This window comes from Pongo abelii, chromosome 4 (genome assembly GCF_028885655.2).
Source record: "Pongo abelii isolate AG06213 chromosome 4, NHGRI_mPonAbe1-v2.0_pri, whole genome shotgun sequence".
NCBI classification, from domain to species: domain Eukaryota; kingdom Metazoa; phylum Chordata; class Mammalia; order Primates; family Hominidae; genus Pongo; species Pongo abelii.
Window position 1 is genome coordinate 140,785,512 of NC_071989.2, and position 17,886 is coordinate 140,803,397.

The 17,886-nt window shown below is 46.4% G+C and overlaps 1 protein-coding gene across 2 annotated transcripts in view; it reads left to right on the forward strand.

Moving 5' to 3' along the window:
• Nucleotides 1-941: 941 nt before the first annotated feature.
• The window catches only part of LOC100456824 (uncharacterized protein IRF1-AS1), a 65,410-nt gene continuing 48,465 nt past the window's right edge, over nt 942-17,886 (forward strand). Inside the window, exons 1-2 of one of the 2 annotated variants that reach the window (XM_054555929.2) lie at nt 942-1,299; nt 10,087-10,201. In XM_054555929.2, the coding sequence (XP_054411904.1) occupies nt 10,154-10,201 (48 nt within the window). In that variant the 5' untranslated portion in view covers nt 942-1,299; nt 10,087-10,153. The remainder of the gene's footprint in view (nt 1,300-10,086; nt 10,202-17,886) is intronic. The other variant, XM_009241032.4, reaches the window with a different exon arrangement.

Genomic DNA, 17,886 nt, shown 5'->3' on the forward strand with positions numbered 1-17,886 from the left:
GGAATATGGTGTCTTACCAATGTTTTCTAAAAGAAAGTGAATAAAAATGCTTGCAAAAGTATTTTCAGACCTCAGTGGCCAGCGCTGAACACCGCTGTAGGAATGTCCATCAAACGTTGTGGCCATGCTCCGCTCTAACAAAAACCTGGTTCTGTGGCATAATTGTAGGGGCTAATTGTCAGGCTGAGTTTGAGACACCTTCCAAAAAAAAAAATTGCAGGGCTTCCTCAGTCTTTAAACTCCAGATAATATTGTCCAAACTTTGACAACTAACCTGTTATCATGGAGATAGCTCCAAGTTGATGGACCGGCCATTAGAGAATGTCTATCAAGCATCCAGGTAAATAATGACCTGGTTGCTGCCCTCAAGGAACCCACTTAGAGGCTGACAGAAAATTTTAAGTATTTTCTTCCTTCTATTGTTCATTCCTAAAATTCTGGCAGTAGGTATGATTATTATTCCCATCCCACAGGGGAAGTAACTAAGTCTAACTACTTGAATATTTTGCCCCAAATCACTGACAATAAGAGACGGCCAGACACTGAAACTTGGACTCTCTAAATGTTTAGATATTGATGGGCACCGCTTAGACCAGGGAGTCCAAACCATAGGCTTGCTGTTCCAGTTTCTCTTATCGGATGAAGGGACCCCCATTTCCACCGACGTCATTGACTTTTGGGTTCTCCGCTGACCCCAGATGAGATGCCTGGTACCTCATGGTCAAGTCCCCTCCAACGGGGACTCCTCAGAGGCTTGGTCCCAGCTGCTCAGGCTGGCATCTGCCTCCTCAGGCCAGAGCCCGAGGCGCCGCCAGCGGTCAGGTCCCGGGCCGGCTGCCAGCCACAGGCCCAAGTAAACGCTGAATGAAGGGCAGATAGAGGAACCTGTCCCGGTCGGCCGAGGCGCCGGGGGCGCCTTTCCACTTGCGGCGGGCCTGCCCAGCCTCCCGCCCAGCCCGGGCCCAGGTCCCGCCGAGGCAGGTGTGCGTGGCGGACTCGCTCTCGAGCACTCGGCGGGCGCAGCTCCACACCGGGCCAGGCCACACGCAGACCCGAGCCCAGGGCCCCCGCCTCTGGCTGCCGGCCCGCGCCCGCCGCGCGCCCCGCGTTCGCTGCGCGCTCGGCCCCGGTCCCGCCTCCCGGAGGTTTTCGCTTTCGCTTTCCTGCCGATGTCGTTGAGGAAAATGAAAGCAGTCGTGGCCAGGACTGGCGCAGCTGCCGTTTCAGGCGAGGGGCGCAGAATGCAGCGGCGGCCAGCCTGGAGCGCGGGCCCTGGGGCCGCGGCCCGCGCCGGGCGAGGTAAGCGCAGCCCCTTCGCAGCCGCCTCGCGGGCTCCTCCTTGCGGACCCGGCGGGCCGGACGCCAGGCGTTTGACCCGGGCAGGGTCGGGGGTTCTGCCGTGGGGGCGGGGAGGGTCTGAGACGCGGCACCCTTGGGTTTCGTGGCTTTGAGCCTCCAGGCCGGGCTGAAAGACCTCGGAGGCCTCAGACAAGCGTGCCAAGGAGCTAGCAGCCCGAGGTCGAGCTGGGACCGTGGCAAGTCCGGCCACCTGAGCATGCCTTTCCCTTTTGTAGAGCACCGACCTCCCTGGGTGTTGGTAAAAATCAAAAGTGGGAGGGTGTACGTAAAATGCCGAGCAGAATGCCTAACCTGAGCTCATAATCTACTCCCTCTGACCTGTCAGACTCATTTTTCCCACTGGGCCCCACCCCATACCTCATGTAGTTTGCGTAAGTTTCCTAGATCTGGTGCACCTGGGGGCACTTGGCGTGCCTTCCAAGTGTTCCCTGACCGAGCAAGCTGGCAGCTCATCTCCCTTGATCACGGGCCTGGAGAGCAACTAGGCCAGGATGTGGCCCCCTTGCCCTGGCCCTGTCCATGTGAAGTCAGGGCCTCACTCTGCTGGGGCCCCCATCCCGGGGCTAGCATAGATGGTCAGGGATAGGTGCACTCACAGACGGAGTCCTTCCCAGACCAGGAAAGTTTCAGTCCACTGCATCTGCCAGCAGAAGCATGAAAGATGCGTGCCACCTTGTCTTTGCCCTTCGTCAATATAGCCAACTCATTCTTGGTATGCAGGAAGGGGGTTCCACCCCAGGGCTGTGGAAACAGCCCTTGCCCTTAGGGCGTTCCCGTCCCCTGAGGAGAGAAAATATGTATTCAAGTTACCCATGAGGCAGGTTGTGTAGAACAAGGACAGGTGAGTGAAAGCTAAGAGCTGAGAGTAAAGTGACTAAATCATCAGGCACTTAACTTACATTTAAGTTATGACAGGTTTTGCAGGCCAATACCAAGAATCCCCTTTAACTCAATTTTTGTCTCAATAATAATGAATTCAGCCTAATCACACAGATCTGATCATAAGGCCCATTACTGAAACAAAACTTGAATGATCTCAACTTTGAAAAAACCATCTGAATTTGACCAAAGATGGTCTAAGTTCCTAAGTTTCAAAACATGGGGTCCCCCGCTGCCCTACCCCAGCAGGATGGTGTTGAGTACTGATTGCTTTTAGAAAATGCTGCTGTTGCTGGGCACGGTGGCTCACGCCTGTAATCCCAGCACTTCAGGAGGCCAAGGCGGGCTGATTACCTGAGGTCGGGAGTTTGAGACCAGCCTGACCAACATGGAGAAACCCCGTCTCTACTAAAAATACAAAATTAGCCGGGCATTGTGGCACATGTCTGTAATCCCAGCTACTTGGGAGGCTGAGGCAGGAGAATTGCTTGAACCTGGGAGGCGGAGGTTGCAGTGAGCCAAGATCGTGCCACTGCACTCCAGCCTGTGCGGCAAGAGCTAAACTCCATCTAAAAAAAAAGAAAGAAAAAAAAGAAAATAAAGAAAATGCTGCTGTTTTCATGAGCCAGAAAATTAGATGCACTTCCATTCATATTCCATTGTCATGGACTAGTCTCATGGGTCTCACCTAATTATAAGGTGGCTGGGAAATGTAGCCTGGTGGTGTTCCCAGGAGGAAGAGAAAGAGAGACTGGTGAGCACTAGTAACCTCTTCCACAATCGACTAATGTAGTGAATTACTTTATCATGAGGTATTTGTAATACACTTTTGCATTTGATTAGATAATATTTTATTTAGGAGTTTAACATCCATGTTTATAAGTGAAACTATTCTGTATTTTTCTTTATTTGTACAGTCCATATTCAACATTTCAAAATTAAGTAACCTTAAGTTGGGCAATGTTTTCTCTTTTTTTCTATTTTCTAAAGCAACTCCATTAAGATAGAGATTTTCTGCTCTTTGGAAGTTAGTAGAAGGCACTTGTAAAATCTTCTGGGTCTGAAACTCTACGGGGAAGAGGTTTCAAAATTATCTGAGTCTCTTAAGTGGTTATTCACATTTTTGTGCCAAATTTGGCAATTTTTATTTTCTAGAAATGTATTCATTTCATCTGTATTTTCAAATGTATTATCATGTGTTTATATTATTCCTTTATAAGTTTTTAAATGTCTGTTTTATTTGTCATTTCTTCCTTTTTCTGTAATCTCATTTTTAAAAAATCTTCTGTCAGTTATTCTTGATCAGTCTCACTAGAGGTTTGTCTACTTTCAAATAAATACTTCGGGTTTTGTTAACCACCTTTTTTTTGGTCCTCTATGTCCTCTATTTCACTGATTCTGCCCTTATGTTTATTATTCCATTTTTTCATGTTTCTTTGGTCATATGCTTTTGTAATAGATTCAAACAGTATAGACATTTGTAAAGTCAGACAAGAAAGTCCACTTCAGCCTCTATAGGCAACCACAGATATCATATTGGTGTGTTTTTCTGGACCCTTTCCTATGCTTATACAAATATTTTTCTACAACTTTCTAAACTGAAACTCATAGGTAAACCGCTCTTTATAGGCAACCACAGATATCATATTGGTGTGTTTTTCTGGACCCTTTCCTATGCTTATACAAATATTTTTCTACAACTTTCTAAACTGAAACTCATGGGCCTCTTTCTGTGGTGTATACACACACATACACATACATACACACACATACACATCCATTAAAATGGAATATGTACCATAATTTATCCATTTTCCATTTGTGGGCATTTAGGGTGAAAGTCTTGGTCTTTTAATAATGGAATTTAATTCATTCATATTTATTTTGATCACTGATAAATGTAGTCTTATTTTTGCCACCTTGTTTTGCCATGTATTTATCATGTGTGGTTTTTTTTCCTTGTGACTCTATGGATTCATCAAAGTGTATTTGTCCCCTGTTTCTTCTTTCCTTCTTTTTATTCAGTGAGTTGGAAGTTCTATATCTTACAATAGGCCATCATTTAGTTCTTAAGCTTAGATAAACTTGTATTTTCGTCTCTGGCAAAAATTAATCAGAACCTATAACCTCCTTCCAAACATAATAAATCTTTTTTTTTTATTTTTTGTTTTTGTTTTTGTTTTTGAGACAAAGTCTCACTCTGTCACCCAGGCTGGAGTGCGGTGGTACAGTCTCGGCTCTCTGCAACCTCCACCTCCCAGGTTCAAGCACTTCACCTGTCTCAGCCTCCCAAGTAGCTGGGACTACAGGTGTGCGCCACCACGCCCAGCTAATTTTTGTATTTTTAGCAGAGATGGAGTTTCACCATGTTGATCAGGATGGTCTCAATCTCTTGACCTAGTGATCCACCCACCTCAGCCTCCCAAAGTGCTGGGATTACATAAGGATGTTTTTTCACGTCTCTTTTTCCTCACCTTTTCCCCACAGGCACATATACACATAGGTATCTGCCTGGGAATTATTAAAATAACCTGAACAATTCCAATTGTTATTAATTCTTCTCGCTTCAAAATACAATTTCCTTTTTCTATGTTAGAAATATTAACAATTGCATTAATCTACAATCTAACCTATTTGTGCAATTGCATATTATACCAGGATAGGAAAGTTTAAACATGTATTTCTTTTAAACTTTTCATTGAATTGCTGAAAATTCATAGTGAATCGTATCTTGAGTAATGCTTCTCTGGGTCTCTTATTTCCCAAAAGTATACTTTGGAATCCATGCAATTCTGATCCTTGTTTGACCTTTGCTGGCACAAAGGCATTCTGAAATATTTGCAAATGCTAAAGTCACTTCCTCATCTTTTGCAGAGTTTACTTCAGCTTGGTGAAACCAAGTGCAGTATCAGTTTGTTGTAAGCTTACCACTAACTAAAGGTTCATAAAATAGCCCTGCCCTAGGGTCAGGGACTAGCTAGAGGAGCACGAAAATAGCCTTTGAAGATTCAGCTGCTGGATATTTTACACCAGAAAGCTGAAACGTTTTAACTATTTTAATATTTTGTTTATAGTACTTAATATTTGTGAACGTGAAGTAAAATGGACACTCTCTTAGTAAAACTGTGGTAAAACTAACTTGGATGGTGTTTGGGCTCTGGTTATCAGAAGCTGCTTAAAGTGTCCATACCTTTTATCCCAGTTCTACTTCCAAGAATATGTCCTAAGGCATGTTTTCATATGAGGTTATTTCAGGTGGCTCAGGGTAATTCTAGTTGGGACACATTTGCCACATTGTCTAACAGTGACTCACAGTGAGAAAGTTATTCCCACGCTCAATTCCTTTTCAGTCTTCTGATCAAGGGAAGGAGAAAAACTTTAGCTTGGTGCTAGCATACCTTTAACACCTCTCTAAGCCTCTCTAATCTCCCATTTTATATAAAAGAATGAGCAAAGGGGTAGCAGTATTTTGACTATATTTTAACCAGTGTTTTTTTATTCCAATAAAACATATTATGATTGCCTTCATTTATGGCATATGATGTTGGTTTTCCACTTAAATAAGGTTTGCTTTTTTTTTTTGAGACAGAGTCTTGTCCTGTTGTTGAGGCTAGAGTGCAGTGGCACGATCTTGGCTCACTGCAACTTCTGCTTTATAGGTTCAAGCAATTCTCATGCCTCAGCCTCCTGAGTAGCTGGGACTACAGGCATGCACCACCACACCCGGCTGATTTTTTGTATTTTTAGTACAGATGGGGTTTTGCCATGTTGCCCAGGCTGGTCTTGAACTCCTGAGCTCAGCCAATACGCCTGCCTTGGTCTCCCAAAGTGCTAGGATTACAGGTGTGAGCCACCACACCCAGTCAGGTTTGCTTTTAAAATACATTTGTTTAAGGACAGAAATGAGTTGATTTAAAGAGAAATGTTAAGTACATTACAGATGGTAATTAATTATAGCAAAATAGTAATGGCAATGCATGGATGTAGGAAATAGGACCCTAAGGAAATAATCAGAGCTATAGACATAGATTTATATCTAGGGATATTCCTGTAGATGAGGAGGTTCCTCCCAATGACTTATGTTACCATAAAGTTAGAAACTACTCAGTTGTTCAGCAATTAGGGATTGGTTAAATGATTTTCGTACTTTCGTATGATGGAATACTAGCATTATGAAAAACTATATTTAATACATGGAGGATTATATACTGTTACATAAAACTGGTTATAAAAGTATATACAGTATTGTAATTTTGTTAAAAATGAAGTATGAGTGAGTGTGTGTGTGTGTGTGTGTGTGTGTGTGTGCGTGCGTGCGTGCCTGTGCCGAAATCAATGGGGAAAAAAGACTGGAAGAAAATATTTCCAAATGGGTTATCTCTGGATCATTGGACAATAGGAGTTGTTTGTGTTTTCCAATAATAGACATATATCACTTTTGTCACCAGAAAAATATATCTATTTTTAAATTAACATGCTCCTACACTGACAGGACTACCTGGTATTTTGTCATCTGCAGGCATTCCTGGGTCCTTTCATGTTCTTACAGTTCAGTTAGGTCCCTGTGGCCTGCTGCAACATCATGGGGAAATAGTACGGTTAAGACGTCATTGTCATCTCTCAGTACAGTCCAAAGTACTTGGTTTTGGAGTATGCATATTTATATTTTTGGAGTAGAATGGGAGAATGTTTCTAAAATTCTCTCAAATAATTTTTATTGCTTTTTCTTCTTGACAGCTCCATTAAACAGGACCAAATTAGGATCCCATTTTTTAAGTAGGTCTGGATTATTAAGCAAGAATAGAGTAGACGCTGAGTCTCTTAGTTTCTTGTGTAGTCTTTCTTTAATTTCTGCATTTTCTACTGACCATGAAGTTTTTAGATGTTGGATTTAATCATGGTTCTGTATCACCTGTGTTGGAGATATGTATATTTAAATCTGGACACCTCTCTTCCAGAATTACAAAATCTCTGTTCACGGGGAAAAAAAAAAAAGTTCGCTGCAAGGCTTAATGCTTGGCAGAAATAATTGCTACCTTTTGCCTAGTAAAAATTCCCCACGTGTTCTTTCTTAGGGCTTGTTCCTGGAGACTCTTGAACTTTTTTGTGGGAATGGGGTTGGCAGGTTAAGTGAGTAAATGGTGCGTCTGCCTGGGAGTGGTCTACAGCCCTGGTGTGAGCTTCCTCCTTCTGTAAAGGTGCTGGGCTCTAGCCAGGGTGAGCCAGCCAGGGCCTGAGCCTGAAAGAGGCCTGCTGTGGCATTCCAGTAACATCTGCCAGATTGCAGTGAGACCTTTGACTGGCTAGCTCTTCCCCTGCTGGGGTCCTTCAACTCCACCACTCCTCTCCATCCCCATGGCCACCACTGTGGTGCAAGCTCTCACACCTCTTGCCTGGACCACAGCAGTGACCTCTAGCTGGTCCCTGCCTCCCCTTGCCCTTACGTCCAGTCTGGTTTTTCACAGGAGCTAGCATGTCCTATTCTCCTATTGCTGCTGTAACAAATTACCACAAAATCAGTGCCTTAAAACAACACAAATTTACTATTTCAGAAGTCCTGAAATTAAGGCTTTGGCAGGGCTGCGTTCCTTCTGGAGGCTCTAGAGGAGAATCATTTTGTTGCTTTTTCCAGCTTCTAGAGGCCACTGCATTCCCTGGCTCAGGGCCCCTTCCTCCTCTTCGAAGCCAAGTCTTTCTCGTGCCACATCGTTCTGAGGCTCTTCATCTGAAGTCAGATCTCCCCCTGCCTCCCTCTCATAAGGACACTTGTGATTACGTTGGGCCCACCTGGATAATCTCCAGTTCTCAGGACCTTAACTCAATCACATCTGCAGTGTCCCTTTTGCCATATAGGGAAACATACACACAGCCTCCAGGGATTCACACTTAGACATCTTTGGCAGGGCCATTACTCAGCCTACATAGATAATCTTTTAAAAGTACACATCTAAATGCATTACTCCTCTGCCTAAGACCCTTGTGTGGTGCTCCAGTTCTCCAGAGTTAAGGCCCGAACTCCTCTTGTGGCTGCGAGTGTCATGCAAGGGTTGCCTACACTGCTTCTCCAGCTTCACCCTGCCTCCTGTCCCTGCCAACTACCCACGATCCAGCCTGTACACAGGCTGTGCTTTTGACGGGGACACTGCTTGATATGGTTTAGATGCATGTCTCTTCCAAATCTCATGTTGAAATATGATCACCAGCATTGGAGGTGGGGCCTGGTGGGAGGTGTTTGGGTCATGGGGCTGGATCCCTCATGAATGGTTTGGTGCCCTCCCCGAGGTAATGAGTGAGTTCTTACTCTGTTCAGGCGAGAGCTGGTTGTTTAAAGGAGACTTGGCACCTCCTCCCCTTTCTTGCTCCTTCTTGTGCCATGTGACATGCCAGCTCCCCCTTTACCTTTCACCATGATTGTAAGCATCCTGAGGCCTGACCAGAAGCCAAGCAGATGCTGGTGCCATGCTTGTACAGTCTACAGAACTATGAGCCAAACCTGTTTTCTTTTCTTTTTCTTTTTTTGAGACGGAGTCTCGCTCTGTCACCCAGGCTGGAGTGCGGTGGCACGATCTTGGCTCACTGCAACCTCTGCCTCTCCAGTTCAAGCAATTCTCCTGCCTCAGCCTCCCAACTAGCTGGGATTACAGGCGTGCACCACCACACCCAGCTACTTTTTGTGTTTTTAGTAGAGACAGGGTTTTACCATGTTGGCCAGGTTGGTCCCGAACTCCTGACCTCAGATGATCCACCCGCCTCAGCCTCCCAAAGTGCTGGGATTACAGGTGTGAGCCACTGCACCCCACCTTAAACCTCTTTTCTTTATAAATTACCCAGCCTCAGATATTCCTTTATAGCAATGCAAATTAACACATTGCTCCTCCCCACACTCCATCTCAGGCCTCCCCTTAGACAAGGTCAGGCCTCCTTGAGATTCTCTCACAAGAACTACATGCAATTCTGCTATCACACCTATCACAGATTAACATCTTTGCATTTATTTAGGTGATTATTTGACTAATAATAAATGTTCCTCTTATGTAAGTATTCCATACAGGCAGAAACCATGTCTATTTCTTACCCACAATTTCATCCTTGGCATAGTGCCTGGCATGCAGCTGTGGGCAAGAAATGACAGGGTTAGTAAGTCCTTGGAAATAAGTGGATAAATGAATGGGTATTAACAGCATTGTCGTCGTGCTCTATCTCTTTTTTCCCTGCTTTTTCTTCTGCATGGCATTTGTCTCCTTTTCTATTGTTGCCTCCCTGCACTGGAACAGAAGCTTTGTGAGAGCAGGGACTTTGTCTTGTGTGTTTGCTCCTCTCTTCCCAGGTCCTAGAGCAGTGTCTTGTCCATAACAAACACTCAATGAATATTTAGGGAATGAATGTCTGCAAGATGCTGAGAATCTCTCACAGAGTTTTCATATGTGACCCCTCTTTGAAATTGGGTATTATCAAGTTATTCATTTTAATGATTCAACCTAATTCAGTAATCAGGCAAATTGGCAGAGACCTAAAATATTTACCCGTTGTTGTGAGGATGAAATAAGTAAACAAGTGTAAGTTATTTAGAGCAGTGTCTGGTAACCACAGCCCTGTGTAAGAGTTTGCTGCTGTTGTTAAGAAATGCTTGACTTCTTGATATCTTAGAGTTTTTGCTGACTCTGCTGCCTGTGTTGGGATCCCAAGCAGAAACTGTTTGTGGCCCAGCAGGTGTTGGCACTGGGTGAGTGCTCCTGGCTCTTGTCCCACGATGGGGATCCAGGTCTTCCAGCTGCCTGAGGATATAGGAGCGGCTTCAGGCGGATGATTGGGGCTGTTGCTTACGTTTTTTCCTTATTTGGCCTGCAGGTGGCAGCACACCCTGGCCCCCCACCCCGCCGGCAGTCCTGAGGATGGCCAGCAGAGAAACAAGAAAATGGACTCCCTGGCTGCTGGAGAGTTGAATGCCAGCCACCAGCCATGGGTGAGTGGAGAGCCTGACCGGAGTTTTTCTCTTATTTGTTCTGCATTATTTGTGTTTCGGTATATGAATTGGTGTAAATCACATGTGTTCGATTTTGAGGCCATTTGTTGATTTTTGCGGTTTATTTACAAAAACAACAAACAATAGCAGTGAAACCAGAATTATTCCTGGAATGTTTCAGAGAGTATGAGGGACAAGGGCGCATCCTCTGCATTGTAAGTGTGACTTCCCTTCCCTTCTGCATCTTGGGACTGTCCCCTTTGCCATCCAGGTAGAAGGTATCCACCCAGAATAGTTCAACAAGTGTGTGGCAAGCTGGGAGTGTGAGGTGTTCTTTGCGGGGACCCTGCAGTCCTTCTTCCAGTCACTCCCAGGGTGGACTATTCTGCACTGTCATGCCTGGCCCCTCAGAACGCAGGGTTTCCGTCTGCCTGCACAGGCCTTGCAGCCCTTTGGTGGACTTCTCCTGCTGACCCTCCCCTCTTCTCACCCCTATTAATTTCACAGCTCTATCTTATTTATTCCAAGATCCTATTTGTGCTGCATTCTGAGCACTTGAATGAGGATTGTTTATTTTCTATTTTGATCACATTTGTTAGCTTTGTGCTTAGAATAAAATAATTTCAGTTTCATAAATGAGAATAAGCCCTTATGTCAAGGGCCACTACATCACTTCTTGGCATTCCAGTGAGGGGTCTAGTGAAGAGCTTCCCTGAATTTCAGTACCTTTCAAGGCCTCTCTTGAAAGAATGTGGAATTAATTTGGGTGGAGGTTTGTGCACGGACTTTTTTCTGAGTGTATTTGGCCAGTGGGCCAGTGGGGAAGCAGAGTCATGGACAGAGAGAGGAATGAGGCAGAAGAAGAAGCTGGAGCTGCAGGATGCCATTTGCTGTTTGTACGGCTTCCCATGGCCCACTGTAGTGGCCACAGGGCACTGCCAGGAATCCTTCATGTGGCTGTTGCTTGCTGTTGGGGAACACGATTCAAAGCTGTGTAGCTCCATGTCCAGTTCCACTCTGCATCTCATTCACAAAGCTCTAGTGTTGGGCTGCTGGGTTTTGGTGAAAGCAGGTGCTATGAAGAATATACTGAAGAACAAATCAGTCCCTAAGGGACTTCGATAGACGCAGTCCTAAAAACATTTCCGGGCTGGTTTCTTTTTTTTAAACACCAGTTAACCGTTTTCAGTTTAACTGTGTTTTCCTTCCTGAAACCTTTAAGTGAGACTAATGGGTATGATGTTTTTTTTTGTATGCATTGTTTTTAGGGAGTTTCTCAACTTGTCAAGTCTGCGTTGGAGACAGAGATGAAATGATTTTTTTTTTTTTTTCCCACACAGACCAAGCATGCAGAAATGGGAATGATTTAAGTTTGTCTTTAATTTAATTTCTATATCTTTCTTTTCCTTTCCTTGGGAAATAGAGGAAATATTTGGGGGCATTTTCACCAAATTGTAACTTGTAACTTCACATGAGCCCGTCAGCAGGAATTTCTATGCGTGTTTTAATGCCTGGTTGGAGGAGACATGAAAAGACAACAGACAGTTGCCCTCAAGGATCCTTTGTTCTGTTTGGGGAATCAAAACTGTGTTCCTCCCTGTAACACCAAATACTAGAGCCCCAGGGGCAGGTCCCATCATGAATGCCCAGTAGTCAGTGCCAAAAAAACCCAAGTCAGGGAAGACTATGAGACCTGCCTCTGGGGCTCTAGTAAATTCAGATGAGAGAAAAGAAGGTGGGTGGTGTTTCCAGGCACACAGGTGTGAGAAGGACCAGGGAGCACCTAGGTCCAACTTGAACATTATCTGGAGGAGTGTAGAGAGATTGTATTGGACAGGTTGGTTAACCAGATTTCAGTGGTGGTGGGAGTTTGACTATCAAGCCAAGGAGTATGAATTTGATACCATAAAGAACAGGAAGTGGCCGGGCACGGTGGCTCACGCCTGTAATCCCAGCACTTTGGGAGGCCAAGGCGGGCGGATCACGAGGTCAGGAGATGGAGACCATCCTGGCTAACATGGTGAAACCCCTTCTTTACTAAAAATACAAAAAATTAGCCAGGCGTGGTGGCATGTGCCTATAGTCCCAGCTACTCAGGAGGCTGAGGCAGGAGAATGGCGTGAACCCGGGAGGCAGAGCTTGCAGTGAGCCAAGATTGCGCCACTGTACTCCAGCCTGGGTGACAGAGTGAGACTCCATCTCAAAGAAAAAAAAAAAAAAGAATAGGAAGCATGGTTGGCCCTCCATACCAGCAGGTTCCGTGTGTGGACCTGTGGATATGGAGGGCTGACTGTGCTACACATTTTTTGTTTGTTTGTTTTTTGTTTTTGAGATGAAGTCTCACTTTGTCACCCAGGCTGGAGTGCAGTGGTGCGATCTTGGCTCATTGCAACCTCCGCCTCTCGGGTCCATGCAATTCTCATGCCTCAGCCTCCCGAGTAGCTGGGACTACAAGTGCATGCCACCAAGCCCGGCTATTTTTTGTATTTTTAGAGGAGACAGGATTTCACCATGTTGGCGAGGCTGGTCTTGAACTCCTGACCTCAAGTGATCCGCCCACCTTGGTCTCCCAAAGTGCTGGGATTACAGGCACGAGCCATTGTACCTGGCCCTACACCACTTTTTATAAGGAATTTGAGCATCGTGGCTTTTGGTATCTGAGGAGCTGTCCTGGAACCAATCCCTTGAAGATGCTGAGGGACAACTGTAATAGGCTTCTGAATGGAGGACAACTGACTGTTTTAAATAGGAACTTTTATTTCCATTTTACATCTGCTTTTCAAATAATGTCTTTTCAAATAATTCTCCAAGGTCACACAGGTTGGTGGGTGGGGCTTGGATCTGCCAGACTCCAGAGTCCATGTACACGCTAACCCCTGCACTGGCTTGCATTATCTCCAGACACAGGTTGGCCTGCATGTGACCAAGGCTCCACCCAGCCCTGACCTTGGATGACTCTGAGTCTATACATAGCTGCATTTGCGTGTCAGCCTCACTCCCTGGGCTGAACTGTTTATAGGGTGAAAGGGGACTTTGCGTAAGTCACTTCCCTGTCTTTCTGAGACTCTAGGAAAGCAGGGGCAGGAACTCAGCTAGGCCTCCATGGTCTGCACAGCAGCAGCCCAGATAAGTTCCAAGAGCTGCAGAGGCTGTCAGAGAAGCTTCAGAGCTGTAGGTCCCTGGGCAAGTCTCCTCCAAAGTGGGAGCTGCAGGGCTGATGCGGATCCAGGCAAGGTGACAGCACAACACAAGTCGACTCCTGTTACTGCCCTAATCCTCCAGCATAGGCAGGAGGAGTTGGGGGTTTGAAGTTTGAAGTTCGAGGAGTTGAACTTTGAAGTTCTCCATACATTCCTTTGTCAATCCTTCATAGAATATTCAGCAAATAACTAAGCACCTAATTGTTCCAGGTCTGGCCCTGGGCCCTGGGCCCTGGGCTTACAGCAAGGAACAAAACAACCCAAGTCCCTGCCCTGGTTCTGCTTACATTCCAGTCGGGGAGACAGACAATGTATAACACAACGTTAAGGAGCAGTGAAGTAGAAGAGGAAAGCTGGGAGAGGGGATAGAGTATTAGGGCCAGAGACCTAGAGGTCCAGGAAGGCCTCTCTAAGGAGGAGCATTTGTGCAGAAACCTGGCATTTGAGCTAGCCAGGGAGCTAGCAATGTGGATGTCTAGGTTGCAGGCAGAGGGAATGGCAAGTTCATAGACCTGAGGTGGGATTGCCTGGGAAGCAGCGAGTAGGGCGACGCATTAGGGAGAGAGGAGAGTGGGAAGAGCCCAGGCTGCATGGGGCCAGACCTTGCCACCTTGCCAGCTATTGAAGAAAGGTAGGGTTTTGTTCTTTCTCCAGCTCTAAGGTATGTTTCAGGCATCGGTCCTGGCTGACTGGCTCTAAATCTGCAGCCCTCCCAGAGAGCCTTTGATCAACCCAGTATCCTCCTATATCATCCCTTTTCTGGCTGAACTAACCACTGTTCATTCTGTTGTCTACAACTATGAACGCTGCCTAATACAGAGCTTTGGAGGAGGAGGAGAGTGCCAACCAGCTTTATAGGGAAATTAAATATGTTTTTAAGGTTGGAAAAGATGCACTTGGATATTATACTAAAACGTTTAAACTTCGGTAGAAAGGGCTTCACCTTGGCCATGCAAAGAGGCCTTTGTCATCACTGTTTCCTCCCCTAGGAGCCAGGAGGCTGGGGTCGGTCTCCTCCTTACCTGCCAGCCAGGGGCCTAAGCTGGTCACCCTTGCTTGACCTTCCTGGTCTCACCTGTATAATTCAGTTAGTTATATTATTCCTGCCTGAAGGGAAAGAGGAAGAAAGAAATGACTTATTGAGGGTCATTTCTATGTTGGAGGTCTCTGATGTTGCGAATAAGTTCCACAGAAGGTTCTTGGGGATTAGGACTGTTCCCTGAGTTATGTCTGGGTGGGGCGAGGGGTGATTTATGTTTATTTAATGCATCCTCCCTGCTTTTTTTTGCTTTCAAAACACTTTTACCTCTGTCCTTGATCTCTGTAAAAGGGCTCTGTATGTTATAGTGGTTAAGAGCATGGAAAAACAGATGTGGTACTGAGTGCCAGGTCCACCTTTGCTAAGTTTGTCACTTTGGGCGTGTCCCCTAACCACCCTGCTCCACAGTTTCCTCATCTGAAAATGGGTATGAAAATAGTAGCTACTGCAAAGGGTGCTGTGAGAATAAATATGATAATGCACCCAACACAATGCCTGGCCCAGAGTACAGCCTCCCTGAAGGTCAGCTGTAATGATTGTGATATGTAATGATTCCCACCCAATAGGCAGGAAAGCCTAGACCATGGAGGTTAGGTGACTTGCCTATGGTCACCTGATAAAGCCAGAGATAGAAGCCAGGGCTCACGGAGTCCCAGGCCAGTGGTCTCTCCCCAGGATTCCTGTTGTTTTTTAGGAGGAAATGTTAATATACACAGTTCTGTCTGTGTCTAACCCCTTAGTAGCTGGTTCTGGCTTTTGTAGGGGATTGGGGGACAGGACTTCCTCAGCACACAAGACCCTCAATCCTAGGCATTAGCCCCTCTGGGAGGGGCATCTGTGGGAGCAGGGGACATGGAATGACTCCCTCTTTGTTCTGTGAGAGGCAGAGGGGGTTAGGAGTGCTGTGCTCCCAGGACTCTCCTCCCCCCACCGCCACCTGCTGCCTGCCAGATCCTGCAGTCCTTCCTGGGGAGTCATCACAGAGGCCTCCAGGAACCTGGAGTGGGGAGGCAGCAGGACAGGCAGGTCCTCCCTCCTGTGGCAGGACTCTGTGGCTCAGGCCTGGGAACTGAGTGTGGGAGGAGGTACGGTCTCCCTGCCTCCAGCAGGCCATTTGGAAAGAGAAACAGACTTTTGCGCTAGGGGGCAGGGGCATAGATACCCTCTGCAGCTGCCCTGGTCACCTTGTTGCCTGAAAACTGTTCCCACTGGTGTTAGATACAGAGTGGTGGCCCTTGCTCCTGTCAGAGTAGGTTTAAAGACCACACAGGTGGATTTCTCCCAGAAACAACACCACTTAGAATTTTCCTTCAGGCAGCATAGCACAGGGGAGATGTCCACACACAGTCACACCTGTGTTTGAATCCCGGCTCTGCCTTTTTGCTTGTGGGTGGGCGAGTTGGGAGTGTGCTTGAGAAATTATTCAGCCTCTTCAACTCTCAGTTTCCACCTCTATAAAATGGGAACAAGAATACTTACCTCAAAGATTTGTGGTATGAATTAAACAAAATAACCTGTTTGAACTGCTTAACATGTGTGTGCACGTGGTAGCCCGTGGTAGCTATTTTTATCATCATCATTATCATTGTTAAGCATGTCAGTAGCCTCTACCAGTCCGTGGGTGGAAGCAGCTTTCATGTGTGGCTCAGCCTCATGGAGACTATGCATTTGCTGTGACTCAGGATTTTAGAATGACTGAGCCAAAGATCTTAAACTTTTCTTTGCTATATTGTTATTTGCAGTCACACTCACACACTCAGTTATCCAGGGTGAATAATTAAGTTTCTGTTGATGTAGGTTGCCATGCTGTTTATTTCCCTGTTTCTCTTCTGTTTAGTTCAGCGTCCTTCAAAGAAGACAATAGTTAAGTAGCTAAACTATATTGAGGGCTTAGTATACTAAAAGTGTTACATAAATTAGCCTCTTTCATTCACATAACCAGATTTAGAAACAGAGTTTCAATAATGCCTAAGACTACACTGCTACCGTGCAGCAGACCCGGGCTTCACATGTCCCATTCCAGAGCCCACACTGGCCTCTGTACTACCCGCTTTTAAACAGGACAGTGGTTGAATTTGGTGACCTTGAGAGATCAGGTAGTCTGATCTTTCTTACCTCCTTTCCAGGCTGAGCTGAACATCACAGAGGGGAACATCTGTGATTTTCTTGAGAAACTTTACAGCAAAAGCTGCTGGCTCTGCCCTTGGTAGCCATTTTTATGGTCTGGAGGGACAGTGGCTTCTTCCTAGAGCCACTTTGCAGTGTCCCCTTGAGGCCAGCTGTCCATCCTCGAGAGCAGTTAGGAGGTCCATGTTGAGAGTGTGCTCATTCCTCAGTTGGAAACCTGGAAACGCAGACCATGAGGGTGGTGTCCCACTGGCACATTGCAGGTGGGGCCCTTCTGCCACCCTGGCTGTGTGTGTGGCGTCCAGTGCGAGTGGTAGTCAGACATCATGCCCGCCTGCCCTCGAGCTGCTTGCCTGCAGCTGGCTCCTTCCTCACAGATCTGCATCCATCCGGCGCTGGGGAGCAGAGGAAGTGGTCTGTGGCCCAGCTGAATCACCCAAGGAGCTGAGTCACTGGCTGATTTCGGCCTGCCCTGCAGTCCCTGGGGTGACTATGGTGATAGGGGAGAGAAATCTGCCTATCTAGGGACCTTGAAGCCCGAGAACTCATACACTCCAGGGGGTTCCTTCATGCCACAAGCATTTACTGAGCACCTACTGTGTGCCTAGAGAGGTCATGCAAGAGACCTCAGCATGGGAGTGTGTGTTGGGCTGCCTGGAGCCCGGGTGGCTGGTGGCCACCAGGGAGCTCCACTGCTCTTAGAAGGATCTGAGGCTGGCAGAGGGGCCAGGTTGGTGTGCTACTGTTTATCTGAGCAGATTCCATGACAACCAGGAGATAAATGCCTGAGGTCAAGCAAACCCTGGAACAAGATTAGGTGTCTGGGTAGGGTGGGACCTATACTGTAATTTGGAGACCCTTAAGTGACCAGTATCTTCTGGGTGACTATTTAGCATGCTTAATTAATTTGTTAATTAACTAATGCCCCATCCTACTCCAGAAAGGATTGAAAGTGACTCAATTCAGCAGGTGTTTTAGAGGGAGGAAGGCATCCTGAGCTTGCTGTGAGTGAAAAGCTAGGGTTTATTTAGGCCCCGAGAGGGTCATTTACCAGCTGCCAGCCCAGCTCCACACTCCTAGGGCTGGCTCCCATGAAAGCACAGCCTTTGCTGCCAAAGCTGGTTTGCAGCGTTTCTGTGATCGCTCCTGGTCTCTTTGCAACAAGTGGCCCCGACACCTTCCTGCTTTGACGCAAATCATGTGACTTAAGAGAAGCAACCTGACCTCAATTACCAGGTGCAAACATCAGTCACTGAGAGTAAGCAGGAGGCCTCCAGTGTCTCTGGTTGTTTTAGCCTCCAGCATTAAATATTAAGAGT